The sequence below is a fragment of the Mus pahari genome, chromosome 20 (assembly GCF_900095145.1).
Source record: "Mus pahari chromosome 20, PAHARI_EIJ_v1.1, whole genome shotgun sequence".
Lineage (NCBI taxonomy): Eukaryota > Metazoa > Chordata > Mammalia > Rodentia > Muridae > Mus > Mus pahari.
This window is the reverse complement of record NC_034609.1, coordinates 45,831,889-45,851,390: the sequence shown is the minus strand read 5'-3', so window position 1 is coordinate 45,851,390 and position 19,502 is coordinate 45,831,889. Positions and strand designations below refer to the sequence as shown.

Here is a 19,502-nt window from a genome sequence, read left to right as displayed (position 1 = left end):
GACAACTCGCAAGCCTGCACCACCAGACACAGGATCAAGTTGGAGTTATGGGCCGTTCTGAGCCTCTTGACATGGATACTGGCACTTAACCTCTGGCATGTTCCCTCCAGCCCAAACAGGGCCCCTCCCCTACCTAGGAGTGACCCAGGCTTGGCATTGCTGGTGACTGGTGCGAATTATAACAATAAGGACTTGATTTAGTGTGGAGGACAGCAGGGCGACAGAGGAGGTGCCCTCAGCACCTGTGCTTTTCAAAGCAGCTTCTCCCGCCTTGCAGAAACACTATATGTATACATAAGGTCATCTTGTGACTAGCCAGGGTGTTGCGCCTTCTCTTTGGCTTGCGTGACCTTCACTGGAGAAGATGGACATGTAAACACCAGCCTCCACAACTGGTACAAGCCTGCTCATACATAAATATACATGCATGTATACACAGATGCATGCACACATGTGCATGTATATGCAGATGCATGCACACCTGCATATATACACAGATGCATGCACACATGTGCATGTATATGCAGATGCATGCACACCTGCATATATACACAGATACATGCACACACATCCATGAGTACACAGATGCATGCACACACATGCATGTATACGCAGATGCATGCACACACATCCATGTGTACACAGATACATGCACACATTCATGTATACACAGATGCACGCACATGCTCTGTGTGGTGTGTGTTCGGGTGTATGTGCCACAGTGTGCATGTGGAGGTTGGAGAGCAATCTGGGGTGTCAGCGGCCCTCACCTTCCACTTTGCTTGAGAGAGGGTCTCTTGTCTGACAGGACATATTGGGCTAGCGGGTCAGAGCTTCTGTGTTTATCTTGCCGCCACCCCCACCTTGCTACAGGAACACCAAGAGGGGAGACATGTGTCACAGCTTCTGGGTCTGAACTCAGACACCCATTCTTGTACATCAAGCACTTTACTGCATGAGCCATCTCCCCTGCCCCACATATTTCCTTACTGGTGGCTTTTCGCATGTCCTTCTGCTGGAAGGCTCGGTTCTGGTCTCTTTCGGAGATGTGAGGAGTCACCCTCCTAAGTAACCCCGGTCACAACCTAGCCAGGGACAGTCAGTGCCAATGATGTAGGTGGGAAGTACCCAGGTAGCCACAACCCAACCTCATCATCAGAGCCGTTTGTCTTTAATAAGCCAAGCCAGGCCACAGGTGACTTCTTGGTGACATGGCAGGGAGGGTGGAGATCCATCCATGCCCCTTGCATGCCAGGACCCATGCTGAGTTAAGGGGACGCGTCTTCCCTGTGCTTCCCCCAGCCTGGCAGCCTCCCCTGGCAGTGGGCGGCCCAGATGGCGAGGCACCTCCCCCACGGCTCTCTGGGAGTTGTTGGCTGTGCAGCCCCAGCAGCTGGGAGAGGAATGTGTTTCCTTTGCAAGCCAGCCGCAGGGTGAGCAGGCCTGGACATCTGGATCCCATTTGCGGCCCTGTGGACAGCATGGAAGGCTTTAATCCCAGGGTTCCCCATCCTCCCCTGCCTTTTAACTCTTGTTTGGCCCAGGGTGCTGTGAGGACGGAGCGTGCCAGGCTACTGGGCGCTCTCACAGGTGGGCGTGGCCTTCGGCATCTTCTTCTGGAGATTCGGAGCTGAGATTCTTGCTCTGGAAGCATCACAGCACCTCTGTCCTGCAGGGGTGCCACCCCATTTGTTTGGACTCACATTTCTCCACTTTTTTTTTTGTCTGCCATTAAGATAAACAGTGTCAACCGGGCAGTGGCGGCGCACGCCTTTAATCCCACCACTTGGGAGGCAGAGGCAGGCGGACTTCTGAGTTCGAGGCCAGCCTGGTCTGCAGAGTGAGAAGATACACAGTGTCCCCTGTATGAGTTGTCATGTCACTTCAGGGGCCCCTTCTCCATATCAGCGAATGGCATTTGTGACATCCTTATAAGAAGAGTTCTTGAGGTATAGCCACACAGAAAACAAACAAACAAACAAACAAACATAGTTTAAGGACAACTCTGTGTGCTCACATGATCAACAGACATTACTGGATGGATCCCCAGACCTCTGGGCCCCTCCTATCCGGGGAAAGTACCTTCCTGACTTTGAACACTGTACTAGGCTGTTTGCAAAACAGGCCTTCACACACAGGCGTCTGCAGGGTGTGCTCCTTTAAGTCTGGCTTCTTCTCTCAGCTGTGTGTTTCTGAGATGGAGCCATGTCATGTTCAGTTGCATGTCCCTTTCTCCTTGTAGTGTAGATCTTGGCTGTGTGCATATCACAGTTCTTTTTTTTAAAAATGCTGTTTATTTATTATTATTTATATGAGTACACTGTAGCTGTCTTCAGACACACACCAGAAGAGGGCATCGGGTCCCATTACAGATGGTTGTGAGCCACCATGTGGTTGTGGGGAATTGAACTCAGGACCTCTGGAAGAGCAGTCAGTCAGTGCTCTTAACCGCTAAGCCATCTCTCCAGCCCGATATCACAGTTGACTTCTTGATGGTCAACTTTTTTGGTTACCATTTGAGCCTCTCTGATCAAGTAGCTAATCTCATTCTCTGCTTATGAGTTACAAAGCTGTTGTGCTTTGGGGGTGCCATTACGATGGACAGATGCTGACCCAGGGGTTTCCAATGCCAATAGACCCAGATGTCCCAGTCAACTAGCTGTTTGGTGTGTAACCAACCACCCCAGACTGAGTGCTCTGGAGCTACCACTGGTCTCCAGCAGGGGGCGCCTCAGATGAGCTCCATCCTCAGCGGGTGGTGTGGGAATTTTCTCCTGGGGAAAATGAGTACAGATGAGGGGTACAGACAGAAGCATAGCTGTATCCAAGCAGCCGCAGTGGGATGTCTGCCCCCCAGCTCCCTAGTTCCCCCCACCCTATATGCTCTAGCACTCATCCTAGCTCCTGAGGTGCATACAGATGGCTAGGAGAGGTGACTAGAATATCAGATGAGGGGCCATGACCCTCCCACCCCATCCTCTGAGGGGATGTCAGCCGTCCACAGGCTCGATCATGATGGACCCTCGGCGGCCGGCATGGCTGATGAAGGTGGCGAGTCTTTTGCTCAGAACGTAGTGCAGCAGCTGGCCTTGCCCTCTGCTCTATGGTTGGCCTGGAAGGGGCTGCAGATCTGTTGAGTGCTAGGCATCTGGTGGTGAGTGGGTCCAACGGAAGCAGCTGGACACCTCTGTGTGTGTGTGTGTGTGTGTGTGAGAGAGAGAGAGAGAGAGAGAGAGAGAGAGAGAGAGAGCCCCCAGTGGCCTAAGCCTGTTTACACATAGTTCCACAAGGGAGCAGGTGGGGCTGGCAGCAGTAGACAGCAAGCTGCCCTGTCTTACGTCTCTTCCGCTGCATTCTGTTGGCCACAGCGGGTCTGGGACTGACCCTGTTCAAAGGACCACTAGTGGCCTCACCTCGCCAGACTGAGCTGGTGTAAAGGCCAAAGAGGAACGCTGTGGTGTAGTGTCCAGATAAGATAAGACCATAAACTGGGTGGTGGTGGCGCACACCTTTAATCCCAGCACTCGGGAGGCAGAGACAGGCAGATTTCTGAGTTCGAGGCCAGCCTGGTCTACAAAGTGAGTTCCAGGACAGCCAGGGCTACACAGAGAAACCCTGTCTCAAACAAACAAACAAACAAACAAACAAAATCTATGCCTTAGTTTCTCCATATGTAAATGGAGTTCCGACCCCCCCCCCCAGCTTTATCATGTAAAAAGCCCAGGACAGCACTGTTGCTCTTCACGAAGAGGAAGCTATCCAACACGTCGGGGGTGCCGAAGACAGCCTTCCTCCTCCATGGCCCCCACACTACCCCCATGCACCCACTTGTAGACCCATGCATCCCGCCCACACCGGGTAGGAACTGGTTCTAGATGCGTCTCTAACTCTCTTCCTTCAGTCCCAGTGGTGACTGCGCCCAAGGTCTTGCACACACTCAGCTCGGCGAGTACTCTTACACTGAGCTACCTCCCAGGTCACCGCTGCACTTTTTGCTTCTAAGACAGGGTCTTGCTACATTAGACCGGGCTGATCTAAAGCTTGCAATCCTCCTGCTTCAGACTCTACAAAGTCTCCCGTCACAGGGAGCACAGAGGACTTGACATCTGTGTATCTCTCTTTCTTGCCTTTGCCACCTCTACCAGCCTCACCCCAAAACGCGTCCTCATTCTGCTGGGGGGTACCAAAGTTCAGTTATTCTAGGTAACCCCTTAGTTTTCACAATTCGAGTAGGAACCAGGTCTCCAGCCTTCCAGCCCTCCACTGTGACCCTGGTGACCTTTTGACCTTCATCGTCACCATGGACCGGGGAGCATGGGGTTTTTGGGTTCTTCTTGAGATGACCTGGTGCTGGGCTGCAGGGAGAGCGGTGGTGGCAATGGCAGCAGCGGCAGGCAGAGTTAAAACCAGAGAATGGCACTGAGTCAGACCTCTGAGAGCAAGGCAGGGCCAAGAAGAGCCAACCCTGCTTGACTCAGGGTTCTGTCACCACTGGGGCAGAAGGGCTGCCTGGCCAATGGCGCACAGAACAGGAAACACTAATCCCTGTATTTTTGTATTATTACTTATTCATGGCGGCGGAGGCTGATGGAGACCAGATGTGGGAAGCCACTGAAGCAGACACCTGGGACTCGTTAGGGCCTGCATCCCACCCACTCTCGAGTTCCCTGCCTAAGGGATCAAAGCTGAGTGCTTCTGATCCTAGCCTTGACCAGGACAGGATGGAGCCCAGCCCCCAGGTCAGACTCCTCTCCTAGACGTGGGGTCACCCAGAGGAAGCTCTCAGCTCTTTGCTGGAGACCAGGGCCCCAATTCCTTCTGTGTACCCCACAGGAAAGCTCCAGAAGAGAGCTAGCTGTGTCCTCTGGAAGTTTGTCCTGGGTTGAAATAACAGCGATCTTGCACGAGCCCTATAATGTCTCCAGATGTTGTAGCTAGGCCTCAGTGTCCAGGACAGGAGCCTCCACCTCCAGCCCCAACCCCACCAAGACCAAGCCTTTGCCAAGGATGGGGGATGGGAAGCACAGGCCAACCCCTGTTATATCCATGGCCTCAAAGGACTTGTACCCCAATGGCTGTGCTGCCTATCAGCCAACCCCTTTCATTTTATTTTATTTTATTTTTTCGAGGCAGGGTTTCTCTGTATAGCCCTGACTGTCCTGGAACTCACTTTGTAGACCAGGCTGGCCTGGAACTCAGAAATCCGCCTGCCTCTACCTCCCAAGTGCTGGGATTAAAGGCGTGCACCACCACGCCCGGAGCTTTTCATTTTCAAAAGAGCCCATCTGAATGTGAGGCAGTTAGAAACCCCTCAGGATGAGGATTGCTGGGACACATCCACAATGTGTAACCCATGGCTCTGAGCATTCAAGGATAGGCAACTCTGTCAGTATGGAGCTGCAGTCCTCTAGTGTCCTCCTTTTGTCCCCAGCCTGTGTCTAGAGGTGGTTGTGGGGCTCCCATCGTGTCCCTATCCCAACACGTCCCCCCATCACATGTCCTATGGTCCTGAGACATCCTGAAGTGCATCTTTGCTGGGTTGCTATGGACCTGAGACATCCTGAAGTGCATCTTTGCTCGGTTGCTTTGCTCCGTGTCACTTTCACACGTGTCTGGGCTCACTGTTCACTGCTTTGCTTGTGAGCATAAAGAGAGAGGGGTGCTTGAGCTTGCTGTTTAGCTTGTAAGGGCATCCGGTTACCTACGATGAGATGAGGCTCTTGGCCTTCAAGGGTTAAAAGGCATGTAATCTCTTATTACATGTGTTTATGTGGCGTATGTGTGTGGGGACATACTCCAGGGTATGTGTGTGAAGATCAGAGGACAACTCATGGAGTTGATTCACTAACTTCCACCATATGGGTTTTGGGGTTCAGTCATTCTCAGGTTGTCAGGCTTGGTGACAAGCACCTTTATTCACTGAGTCATCTTGCAGCCCTGCAAAGCCATTTTAAATGGAGATCTCTCAATGGATGGATGAGTGACTGGATGGATGACAGGTAGGTGGGTTGTGTATGAGTGATGCATTCGGTGATTAATGGATGGGTGCTGGGTAGGTATAGGAGGGGTAGATGGAAAGTAGATGGATGGATGGATGGATGGATGGATGGATGGATGGATGGAGAGATGAATGGAGAGATGAATGGAGAGATGAAGAGATGGAGAGATAGATGGATGGAGAGATGAAGAGATAGATGGATGGAGAGATGAAGAGATAGATGGATGGAGAGATGAAGAGATAGATGAAGAGATGATGGATGGATGGATAGATGGATGGATAGAGATGGGTGGATGGATGTATGGATGGAAGGATGATGGATGGATGGATGGATGGATGGATGGATGGATGAATGGATGGATGGATAGAGAGATGAAGAGATGGAGAGATGGATGGATGGAGAAATGGATGGAGGGGGATGATGGATTGATGAAGAGATGTAGGGATGGATGGATGGATGGATGGATGGATGGATGGATGGATGGAGAGATAGATGGATAGATGGATAGGTGGATAGAGAGATGGATGGGTGGGTAGATGAATGGTAGGTGGATGGATGAATGATGGCTGGGTAGATTGATAGATGGGTGGATGACGGATGGTTGATGGATAGATGATGGTGGCTAACTAGATGAATGATGGATGTGTGTGTAGAAATAGATGTAAATACTGTCAGAGACACTCTAGTAGCCTATGCGAGGGGCTCAAAATGCTGAAATATTCCAAAGAGCCTTACAATCTGTGGTCTCTGACAGCCATGGGACTCCCTGCCTCTCAGTTTTCCCATCTTTCCCATGGGAATGCCGTTGCCCAACTTCCAGGAGCCTCTGGGGAGCATGCTCATTAAAACAAAACAAAACAAAACAAAACAAAGCAAAACAAAACAAAAAACGCAGTCACGACAAAGATATAAAGGGAGAGAAGATGGAGAGTGGAGGTCTGGAGGAGGCAGCAATTCCACGGAAGGACGCTAGCCGGTGCAAAGGCTCTGGGGCCAGAGCATTAAGGCAGGGGAGTGAAAATGGACAGTGAGCAGAGAGGGGACAGTCACCCTTAAGTGGCAGGCTGGGGAATGTGTCCTAGGAGGTTAGCTGACCCTGCTGAGTCTGAGGAAATCCATTCATGTGGGTTTACCTTGGCCTGGGTGGCATAGCCTTGGACCACTGCCCAGGCAAACGTAGAGGCTGGAATCCAGAGATAAGGGCTCCGTGCTCCTTACACACTGTGTGGCATCGCAGCGACCTCAAGTGACCCTGAGTATCGGGGTAGTCTACGGAGTCCTGAGGTTGCCATGGGGTGATCTCAGCCTCTCGGGGTCTCTGCCTATCTCACATCTCCTACAGAATGACATAATATCTCTCATCTCTGTCTGACGTTCTCTCTCCCTTTCCCCCTCCTTTTCCTTCTCCCCTTCCTCTTTCTCTCCCTCTCCCCTCCCTGTGTGTGTGGGGGGGAGATGCAGGGAGGGAGTTTGAGTGCACATGTTGTGGAAGCCAAAACACAGCTTTTTGTGTCCTACTTCAGGTACCTTCCACCCCCTTTTCACACTTGAGACAAGGTCTCTCATTGAGACAAGGTCTCTCATTGACTTGAAGCTTGCTGAGTAGACTGGCCAGGCAGCCAGTCCCAGGAACCCTCTCTCCCACTCCCCACCCTGGTCTGGAATTGCAAGAGCGTGCCTCTGTGCCCAGTTCCCTACACGGGTGCTAGGGAATCAAACTCAGGTTCTATATTTGATCTCCAGCGCCAACTCACCCAGAGCCCTAGATCACTGTAGTTTCATGACTGAAAGAGGAAATAGCCCTTGCTGGCACACAGTCTCTTTCCTCCAAAGGCATGCCTTATACCTTAAGTTTTTCACTGGGGCTCCCCAAATCACAGATGTAGAAACGGACGTGGCCCACCTAGGTCACAGTGTGTGACCCACCTAGGTCACAGTGTGTGCTTTGGCCTTTCCCTTTGATTGATGACTTTGTGCTATGGGACGCTGGATCCCCCCACACCCCACCCCACCCCCAGTATATGAGGGGTTGGCTGCACTTGCAGAGAAGATGCCTAGACCTGGGAACCTTAATACTACCATGTGCCTTCAAGCCCCTGCCTGCCCATGGTCCTCACATCTGACCTCCTGGCGTGGAGGCCCAGCTTCCTACCTTACTGTGCCTCCGTTTCCTTACCCACCAACCTCGTAGGTTTTTGGTGGGGACAGCAGGAGGTGACAGACACAGAGCACTGAGGTCAGCCCTGACTTTGTGCTCACACCTGCCTCTGAATCCCGTGGATGTACACAGTGGCCTAGGTCACGCCAGGGGTCGGTCAAGTCAGGCTCTGAATCTGCTAGGGACACAAAAGGTCTGAAGAGACCCAGCCAGAAAGACGTTCAGCTCCATGCTGGACCTAGGCCAGTTCCCAGCTGGGAGGGCAGGCTGGGAACTACAGCCGATGGGGACAGTGATGGATGGAGTGGCCTGTTCCGGCACATTCCGTGTTCTTTCCCACAGGCCCTGCCTGGCTTTAGGGGGCTGCTTCCTTTGTGGATGCTCAGCGTGGACAACACAAGAGCTCCCCTGGGCCCACAAGCAGCCATGGGGCCTGGGAATTTTCTGGAGGGTGGGAACAGGGAAGTAGCAGAGACTGAGGTGAGCAGAGGGAGGAGCCAGGCCCTTCTCAGCCTCTGTCTTCCCAGAGATCCTAGGCTATGTCAACCTGAGCATAGGGTATAGGTGCCACTGCCTGCCGGTTCCCTACTTGTTCACATTCCTCAGGGCATCCCCAAGTCCCCTCTGCCAGGCCCTATATGCAGTTTCTAGGATCCAGAATACGAAGACCATAAAATCTCCCTTTCTAGGAAGGATTGGAGGCAAGATACCATCAGCTCTAATAATAGTAGTAATAATAATAATAATAATAATAATAATAATAATAATAATAATAATAATAATAATTGGAGGCAAGATACCATCAGCTCTAATAATAGTAATAATAATAATAATAATAATAATAATAATAATAATAAGAAGAAGAAGAAGAAGAAGAAGAAGAAGAAAGGCTGAACATGTTTTAGAGACCTTGGAAGCTATCTGGGGACACCGGGCTAAAGGGCCTCTGAGAACAACAGGGGCCAATCCACCCAAATCCAGCTATATTACCAGGCTTCTCATCTGGGTTTCACTAGACCACTCTGTGCCTTGGTTTCCCCATCTGTAAGGTGGAACAAGGTTGTGAGGACGGGGGCTGTTGAGAATATCAAATGAGTCCTTGTAAAGCAGACATTCCTCACCAGGGAGAAGAGAGCTCTCTGCTGGGCTGTGTGATGCCATGGGATCCTTACCTCATTCCCTTGGGATGAAGGAGCTGGGCATGGGGCTCCTCCCACAGCATCCTCCACCCACCACTGCCCAAGAAGTGCGGTACTGTCCTAAGTCGAGCAGTGAGCACTAACAAGCCGGTGACAGATGGGTCCCCAGAAACCACTCTAGGTTGGGTGACCACTCTGCTGGTGTGAAGGTTGGCCTAGGGGCACGGGCGTAGATAGAAATGGCTCCTTAGGCATCTCTGGGCTTCTTTGATATGGTTCTCACTGTGGCTACACCACCACGCCAGTTACCTGTATTAAAAGATTCACAGCAATGGTTTGGCTAAGAGCTAGTGCACAGTACCCATCCTGGCTGCCCCACCCACAAGCTGTGAGCTGTGGGGAGACCCTGGAGGAGCCCTGACAGCACCCCCTCGAATACACGGTCAATGGGGCTGCCTCCGGGACCCCTGAGATTTTAATTTGCTCACCTCACAAGAAAAGTCAAATTAAACAGGCCACAGAACCTCTCTGCCCAGCTACCTGCAAACACAGAGCAGAACCTGGGGACATGGGCCTGGGAGCGCAGGGACAGAAAGGACAGTGTGGCTTGGGACTGATGAATGAGACCCAGCTCTGTACTGCTCAGCTGAGTGGCTTCGCAGAAATCACTTCCTGGGCCCTAGTTTCCCCTTCGCGAGATGGAGCTGTAACAATACCTCCAGGAGTCTATGAAGGGTGGAGATTCCAGCAGAAGTGTGGCCGAGGCCAGGGGTTTGACCTTGGTGGGACAAGAGGAAAAGACACAGCTTCAAGCCACCCGGCTTTCACGGTGGCCCGGACCTCTCCGGGACTGCTCTGGGCGCACCCACCTGCCCACTAGCATTTGCAGGCTGGCTGGGAAGCAAGGATTGCCTCTCAGCAGGTGTCCAGATCATCTGAGAGTCACACCTGGTGGGCTCGGCTCAGGCTCTTAAGTATGGTATGTGCCTAGAGGGCCCTGGGGGAAGCAAGCAGGAAGACAGAGCCTGGGAAGGACAGGTCTACTGACCTCGTACCTGCCTTTGACTTTCTGAGCCTGTGGAACCCCACGGTGCCTGCCCAGCCACTACAGTGTGAAGACGCAGCACAGTGAGTAGCTTCTATAGCGTGCACCAAACCCTGGGCTCGAACCCCAGCGCCCATACACTGGGCACGGCGGCTCACACTTGTAATCCCAGCATTCAGAAGTGGAAGCAGAAGTATCAGAAGTTCAAGGCTGTCTTTGGCTACACAGCAAATCTCTAAATAGATAAAATAGCTGTGTGTAGTACAGGACCTATGAAAGACATCCTCGACCTCTTTTGATACACACACACACACCCTCGGGGAAGTGCATGGTTTACATACTTTAGAGGTAAGGCCCCAGGAGACAACCTTTCTCTCTCAGAAGCCAGCCCCTCCCACCTGACCTACACCGGCTGACCTTTGAACACCTGGCCTCCAGACGCCCTCTACCCTTTCCCCCTGAGGGTCCTGGCCACCTACCCTGAGTCATCACCTTTTGGTGGCTGCAAACCTCGCAGATGGGTTGACCAGGGAGTAAGGTGACTGTAGTGTGGTGACAGTCCAGAGGAACTGCCAGGAGGGGTAAGTTGGAGAAGGAAACAGGATTTCCAGGCCATCCTAGGAGGTGGGAACCCTTAGGCTGCTGGGGGCGGGCAGGGGGGAAGTAAGGAAAGTATAGAGACAGAGAGGGGCAGCAACCTCCACATCTGGGAGGCTGCTGACAGTTCCGAAGCGGGAAACCAAGTGTCTCTAAGTCCCCACACTCACAGGTTTACCATCCACACGCTGTGTGATTTGGAATAGATTGGGACACTACGGTGTGCCCGGCTCTCTCTTTGAAATGGGCTTTGAGTGGAATCAGGGCCACGGGACTTCTCTGAGGACAAATGAGATCCACTAAGCGCTGGGAACCGAGTCTGTGTGCAATGAACTTTTGAGGCTCTGAGGCAGAGGGATGACCCCTGGCCTCCATGATTCAAGTCCTAAAAACAAGAAAGAAAATTAAGTCTCTGCAGATCACTAGGTGCCTGGTGATCCTGCCTGCGCCTCTGACATCATGGGCATGCAAGTGCCGGCCACTGCACCATGGTACCCTGGTGACCCTGCCTGCGCCTTTGACATCATGGGCATGCAAGTGCCGGCCACTACACCGTGGTACCCTGGTGACCCTGCCTGCACCTTTGACATCATGGGCATGCAAGTGCCGNACATCATGGGCATGCAAGTGCCGGCCACTACACCGTGGTACCCTGGTGACCCTGCCTGCACCTTTGACATCATGGGCATGCAAGTGCCGGCCACTGCACCGTGGTACCCTGGTGACCCTGCCTGCGCCTTGGACATCATGGGCATGCAAGTGCCGGCCACTGCACCGTGGTACCCTGGTGACCCTGCCTGCGCCTTGGACATCATGGGCATGCAAGTGGCGGCCACTCCACCTGGTACCCTGGCCCGTGGCACCAGTGGGCCTATTAGTATGATACTGAACAAATATGCAGAGAGGTGACAGCTAGTGCCAAGTGCCGGCCCAGCTGTCCCTGTGCCTTTACTCCGTTGGCTCTGCTTTGTTTGAAGCTCAGGTGAAGCCACTTCCCCTCTGTGAAGGGCTCCAGAGACACAGAGTGACCCCAATGTCCTGGGCCTGAGACCAGAGCCAGCCTGGTACTTGAGACATTTGGCCCTGGCAATACCCTCCCGGGCAACCCCATCTGCCCGAGGGCCCAAGGACAGACTGGACAGGTGAAGGGCTGGTGAGGACAGAGCGCTCTATGCTGAAGCAGCCAGTCCCAGTTGCCTTCTTTGGTCGTTGTCACCGGAGACTGGCCATCAGCCCTACAGCCAGGCATGGTGTTGATAGGTCCCCACAGCTGCGACCACACGTGTGCCCGGCCATCAGCCTTTGGACAGTTGAGGGAGGGGAGGGGCTGAGCGCCGGCAGGAGGGGGGCCAAAGCCACAGCTGGGGGACAGCAGGTGCCACAGCCTGGGTGGCTCTGTGTGCCATCTGCTCCCGTCCCGCCCCTCCTTGTGGGCCCAGCAAGATGGGGGCTTCTTGCCTCTCCCATCACCGACCCAGACACAAGCCACCAGGGACCACTGGGCTTGTCTAAAATGTCTCTGAGCTTCTCTCCCCTCTGCAGAACAGGGAGGCGGGGTAGGTGAGGGCTTCACTGTTTCTGGCCTGCTGCCTGGTAGATGTCACTTACTGATCACCAGCCCCAGAGGCCTGGGTGACCTAGACTTACATGTGTCTGCCAATGATGAGATTCTGAAATGGGATGCAGGATGGGAAAGGCTGAGGAGTGGTACCCATAGTTGCAATGAGGACGGCCAAGAGACTCTGTGACTCTGTCTCCGCAATTCCCCTCCCCCGCCCATGGAAGACCCTATGAGTATGAGTGTGGGGGGGGGCAAGCAGTAATTGGAGCAGAGAGGTCTGCTTTCTGCTCCTAGCAGGCAGGAGCCCACCCTTGATGCCCCTGGGTAGCTGGGCCGTGTGACAAAGAAACGGCTCACATGGGTTTTTTCTTCCAGAGGCCCTGGGGCTCACCATCCTCTGCAAAGAATGCCCTAAGCAAGGCCTGCCCTTGGGACTTGTGTTGAGCCCTTGCTTCGTGGTCCTTTGCGGAAGCCCTTGGATGTCCAGGGTCCACCTGATCCTCAGGTTACCCTGGCCGCCATCACTATCTTACCGTTTTCCTACTCCTACTCAGCTGCCCCTGAGCTGAGCACCTTGATAAGAGTTGGGTCACTCAGACGTGCTTGGTAATGGATGTCCTGAGCTCCCATACAGACATCAACCCCAACAGTCTCTTCGCCTCACCTGTGCTTAGATGCCAGCCACCTGCGAGGACACCTGAGGCTCCCACAGGAGGGTTGGCATCTGGATTCCACCTCGTCAGTGGAAGCTCAGGCCCCCACCCAGGTGCCAGCCAGCCTGCTCTATCCTCAGCTGCTTAATCTGTCTCTCTCTCTCTCTCTCTTTCTCTTTCCTTAGCACACAGGAAGGAGAAGGCTGCAGCAATGCCAGACTCCCCAGCTGAAGTGAAGACACAGCCCCGGTCCACACCCCCCAGCATGCCGCCTCCACCTCCCACCTCATCCCAGGGAGCCACACGACCACCCTCCTTCACACCTCACACACGTGAGTCTCCTCCCTCCCCGCCCCCACGACCCCTGCCCATACCTCAAGTGTAGAATAGATGGAGCCATTTGAAACTCTGTACTCGGATTTAACATGACTCGACCCCGTGACCCTAGTCTTAGGCTTAGATCCCAGCTCCTCCTTGTTACCCAACTTTGGGTAAGCGAGCAACTTCAGCGCTCTGGCCTGGCTTCTTCACGCATAGAGTGGGGGGCCTGCTGTGGTTCCTGTCTTACAGCCATTGTGAAAATGGAGTTACCAGCCATTAGCACCGGCTTACAAGCACCAATATCTGAAGGCCCCGGGGACTTAGGCTCAGCTCAAAAGCCCAGAGCAGAGGCCACTGTGGGGACTCCAGGGAGCCTAAAGCAGGAATGTCCTCTCTCTTCCATAGCCACCTTTTTCCTTTGAAAAATTGTAAAGTAGGCCAAGCAGTTGGGAAACTCCCAGGGTTGGGCCATTAAAGGGGACACTGTCCCATGCCCTTCCCCCAAGACAGAAGCATCCTAAGTGTTCTGGCGAGAGAAGCCATGCGCCACCTCCGCTACAGCGTTCGATGACATGTACCTGAGGGAACCCTTCCTCAGATCTCACGCCTAAGCGAGCTCGCTCTCTGTGGGAGGGGTCTCGGTAACTCAGCCTGGTGTCAGTCACCTGGTTTCCTCCGACCTCTGCATCCCTGAACGTGGAGCACCAGCTCTGCCGTCCAAAGTTAAAGCTCTCAATAAAGCCTTGGTGTCTAGACAAAGACTGAGGTGAGGAACAAGCAGCTCAACCCCAGGCTAGCCATGTCCCTGTTGGTGGGCTACCAGGCTCCTGCTTTGGGGGTAATACCATCTGCTTCCGGGTATAGTCACGTGGAACCAGGGCCCTCTGAGAACACACCCAGCACACAGCCGGTTGTCTCCACATGCACCTTCCAGTCTCCTGCGAGGAGCTAACTCCCACTTCCCACAGTTAACTGAGGATCCAACAGTTGATGAACCTGGAGTGAGGACTCCTAGCCCTGCCTCTTGTAGCTGGGACTCTGCCTGTAGTAGCCTGATGCTCTCCGAGGGCAGATGGCCCTGCCAGGGTCCTGGGTCTGCCTGCTGGCCACGCTCCTCCAGGCCACCAAAGATCCTTGTGCCTGTTCTCACATTGCTCCTCCCTCAGTGACGTGGCTGGCATGGTCACTCTCCCTCCTCCCTAAGCATCCTTCCCTCTGGGCTGAGCTACAGGTAGACCCCCGGCTGCTGGGCAGCCTCAGAACTCATCCAGTGGGTGAAAGGGGACTCTGTGGGACGGTGCTGATGTCACCAGCTAAAGCGTTAACCTAGAAACAAGATCGTGCGTAGGGGCTGCTATGCCCCTCTCCCACCCATGAGACCACAGCACACTTCCTGAAACAAGGGTCCTCCAGATGTTTTTGGAGGCCCCGAACAGGAAAGAAGAACAGAGCAGCCAACAGACTGATCTTGAACTACGAGCTGTCACCTACTCTGAGGGTGTGCCTCCCCCCACCCCCGCCCCCAGCCTGCTTTTCCCTGTGGACCAGCTCTTATCCCAAAAGCTCGCCTGGACGCCAGATGTTCCCGGTTAGGAGTAAGGATAGGGTCAGCTGGGGCCTTCGAGGCTTTCATGAGGCCTGTGAACAGATGTGAGGGTGGTCAGAGCATGTGTGGTTCATGGGGAGGGCTCGTGTCCCTCCTGCCTCTCAGTCCCACTCTGGGGGTCGCAGCTCTGTCTGTAGGGCAAGCACAAGGCTGTCGTTTGTCTCTTAAGCGGGCACTTCCAGTCTGGGGGGCTTCAGATCACTGGGTCTAGTTGGTGCATAAGCCTCCTGAGGTCACCTCAGGTTCGTTCCTAATCCACGTGGCTAACCACACACACACTCCCCTCCACACCTGGCCGGTGGCAGCCCCTGTAAAGCCTCTGCAGTCGGCTACAGGTTCCTGCCCAGTGTTCCAAGCCAAATGGAGACACTGACCTTGAACCTACTTAAGGGCTGTGGTTTTCCTGGCCCAGTGACCACCCTGGGCACAGATTGGTCTGTGGCTGGGGAGACAGGCAGGAGGCTGAGTATGGAGACCTGGGTCAACACAAGAACCATTGACCCAATGTATACTCCTCTCCGACAGGGAGCCCGTAGGTGGGTTGAGCTCCCATCTGCCCTTCCTTGAAAGTTTCTGAGACGCGGCTCACGACTCCTAGAGCTACTGTGTGTGCCCACTGACAACCCCACCTCACGTAACAGACCTGAATCTCCGTCACGGAAAACACACAGCCTGGGCCCTCAGGTCCCTCAAGGACAGTGCTGAGGGGGTAACGGAGCATTCTCTGGAAAGACAGCTTTTAAGAGTGAAGTGTCCTGCTGACAGATACCCAGTGTAACCCATTTTACAGAGGAGAAAACTGAGGCCCAGAGGAGTGGACCAGCCCCCCAGTGGCAACAGTGTGGTCTCTGGGACCGCCACTGCAGAGAGGACAGCCGCTGCGGCGCCCTCCTGACAGCCTGTTCTTCTTATTTTGCTTACAGATGGCGAGGATGGACCCGCGACGTCTCTTCCCCATGGCCGTTTCCACGGCTGCTTAAAGTGGTCCATGGTCTGTCTCTGTAAGTAAAATAACAAGAACCGTGGGCTTCGGGGGCTGGAGAGATGGCTCAGCGGTTAAGAGCACTGACTGCTCTTTCAAAGGTCCTGAGTTCAAATCCCAGCAACCACATGGCGGCTCACAACCATCTGTAATGAGATCTGATGCCCTCTGCTGGTGTGTCTGAAGACAGCTACAGCGTACTCACATATAATAAATAAATAAATCTTAGAAAGAAAAAAGAAAAGAAAAGAAGAGAAGAGAACCGTGGGAGGCCACCTAGCTCTTTCTCAAGACCTCTACACTCCTATTGTTGGAGAGGCCCAGGGGCCTAGGGCTAGAGATGGAGACCCCTCAGCCATTGTGCTGGAACTGGGGTGCCTTTGCATGTGAACACCTACTGAGCTTCATCCCCAACATCCAGGCGGGCTGACCGGAGCAGACACCAGGGCTGTGAGGGAACAGTGGGACATATGTCAATGACAAGCCACACTCCACTGTTATAAGAGACCCTGGCTCCTACTATTGGCAGGGTAGCTTAACGATGGTCAGGGATGGTTGCCCATGCCTCGGTTTCCCCACCTGTAAGGCGATGCTACCACAGTACAGAGCGCTGAGGGTGATTTGTGCCCCTCGCTGACAAAGCCGTTGCTGCTGTGTCTGAGCCACACCATGTGCCCTGTGGGTATCGGTCACTAGTGGATGATTGTACCAAAGCATGAGGTGACATTCAGAATACTTGTCCGCCAGCAGGAGCAGCCTTGACTGGGCCAACCTGCTGCACATCCCAGGTGTGTTCGGCTGCCATATAACTTCTGGGCTCTAAGAATGAGGAAGAGCTTACATGCGCGGCCCGGGTTCTCTGTTGTCCCTCTTGCTGCCATCATTCCGTGCCTTGCTTAGCCACACAGTAGGGCCTGGCACACAGCCTGACTGGCCATCGACTGTTGACTGGTTCTTGCTGTGGTGATAATGGTGTTCCCCGTGTCAGGGAGAAAGGGTGGAAGAGCTGTTAACGGGGTCCGTGTGCCCCAGGCTAACTCCCACCCAAGCGTCAAGGCTGGGGGAGTTATGGGGGTGCTAGCGTGTGCCCCCAAACATCAGCAGAGGACACGTGTGCAGTCTAACTTAGTAACACACCTGTCGTGGTAATGAAAACACTTGTGCCGGGGGCTATTTTTGGCGTCTCTTTAGCTGCTGAGACTGCCCGGCAGCCGAGGGAGGGAAGACAGGCAGTGAGGCGAGCAGGCCACGGGGGACCCAGGCGCTCAGAGCAAGGTTGGTAAGCGGGCCACAGGGAGGACAGGTCCAGGCCAGGCTGGGTCTGGTGGGTGGTGCGGACTAGACCATGTATCCATCGGCGTGTCTTAGAAACTACTAGAAGGCCCATAGTCCTGGTGATAGAACCTTTGGTCTTAAGACACAAGACCACAGCTATTAGTGAGGTCTCCATGGCAACAAGCCATCTCCTGGCCTGGCTGAGGTGACAGCAAGTGACTGTCATTGGGGTTGACTGGGGTGTGTGTGTCGGCTGTCAGAGCTCACCAGTAAGAAGGAAGTCTACCCAGTGGGGTCCTTTGGACCTGGTCTTAGAGAGGCTAGGAGCCCAGAGCTGTCAGTGATGGATGCTGTGTGCCACCATCACTGACCATTGCCGAGCAAGAGGGGTGTTCCCACACACGGCGCTTAGGCCTGCCTGCTTCTACTAGCATACAATCATTCTGGAACTGACTGTATCCTAAGCCCTGGAAGGGGCTCTTGAGATCATTTGGGGGAGACAAATGGGAAGGCTTCAGCTTCCATGTATACCCCACCCTGGCGCCAGGAGAGAGGAGCTACTTAGAACCGTACACAGAGGGTTGTCATGCCTGGTGGCAGCTTAAAAACACCAGGGAGCCTGTGAGCCTGTGTGCCTCTCCCCACATGTTTTGAAACTTGTGTTCCTCAGAAGCAGCTGTCAGGGGTGCCTCACATAACCCCCAGTCTGTCAGGGTTGTGACCTCCTGAGGGCCAGCTTCCAGGTAAGCTGGTGGCATGCACAGGCTCCATAAGCCATGGGGCTGGGAAATAGGACAGACTGCTATGCTCTGATCCTGGAGCCCGCCTCAGGACTTCAGAATGGCTTGGGACTACTGGCAGATAGAGAAACCAATGCCGGACCCAGGTCTGACCTACATTGTCCGTCTGGACAGGTGCCGCTCCCCAAACCCTTCAAGGGTTTATGATATGAGGGCTGTCAGAGGACTTGTGAGAGCATAGCCCTTGTAGCAGGTGACTGTCAGACTGGAGGTGAGGACAGAATGGGGAGAAGGGGGTGTCCTCTGAGGGGATTATACCAGCAGCCACACCCACACCATGCCAGAGCATCTCTTGTCTTAACCAGTGTGGAAGGTGGGCATCCGCCCTAGGATCAGACAGTTGGGAGCCACCAGCTGGCTGTACCCATGAGCTGCTTACCCCAGTCTGTTGCATGGATCGAGAACATGTTGTGTGGGGCCCTGGCCCCAAGGTGGCTTATCTGGACTAGACCCTCAGGCAGCACCTGGACAAGATGGCGCCAGCCACTGCACTAGTTAGCAAGAGAAGGCTATATGGGGCTCACAGGAGAGCCTGAAACCACAAGACTGACAGAGTCAGGTTAGGCTCCCCCATCCTATAGAGCGAGCAGAGGTATAACAGGATCCTGCAAGAACTGTAGCATCTGCGGAGATCTGAGGGCCAGGAAGGAGGGATGCGGGTCAAGCCCTATCTTACCTTTCCGTGCCTGGCCCTTAGGCCACCTCCCAGTGCTTGAATCAAGATGCACAGTCTGGAGTGACTTGCTGAGGAACCCATTGCTTGTGGCAAGCAGGGAACCCAGGGGGACTCAGCTGGAATCTCTGTACTGGGCAAGCCTGGAGGGATCTTGAGGGTAAAAGGGGGCTCCCTTGCTCCCTTGGTACTTCTAGACCTACCAGGCTAGTCTCAGCACAGGTGGCATGGGACAGCTGGAGCTTTGAGGATTGTGACCTTATGGGCACACCAGAGCTGCATTTCTCAGCCCAGACAAGAGACTCTGTCTTCTGCATTCTCTGCCAAGGCAGGAGATGGTGCTGTATCCTTAAGGTCAGGGACAGAGGACACAGCAAAGCCACAGTGGAGTGAGCCAGAGGTGTATGAACATGTCTATCTGCCTAGAGGTAGCATTTGTAACCTACAATCTCTGACCTGTCTGCAGATCCTGCTAATCATAGCTGGGGCCCACTGCCACAACTTTTAACCTTCTGTCACTCACTCGGGGCTGAGAGGCAAGGACTCGGTGGCAGCCCCTGGCCTTGGCCCTGGGACGCCGAGCCAATGACAGGGCTATCCAGTCAGCCAGGGTTCAGTGACTGGCAGCAGTGACCCTGTAGCATGCTTATCAGCTGTCTCTTTGGTCACTTGATCGTCCTCAGCATGAACCAG

At 54.0% G+C, this 19,502-nt stretch overlaps 1 protein-coding gene across 6 annotated transcripts in view; it reads left to right on the top strand.

Moving 5' to 3' along the window:
• The window catches only part of Cbfa2t3 (CBFA2/RUNX1 partner transcriptional co-repressor 3), a 48,572-nt gene that overhangs the window by 15,680 nt on the left and 13,390 nt on the right, over positions 1-19,502 (top strand). For 2 of the 6 annotated variants that reach the window (XM_021220088.2, XM_029532573.1), the window contains exons 2-3: positions 13,338-13,484; positions 16,003-16,080. In XM_021220088.2, coding sequence (XP_021075747.1) covers positions 13,364-13,484; positions 16,003-16,080 — 199 coding nt within the window. In that variant the 5' untranslated portion in view covers positions 13,338-13,363. The remainder of the gene's footprint in view (positions 1-13,337; positions 13,485-16,002; positions 16,081-19,502) is intronic. The other 4 variants (XM_029532576.1, XM_029532571.1, XM_029532572.1 and 1 more) reach the window with 3 other exon arrangements.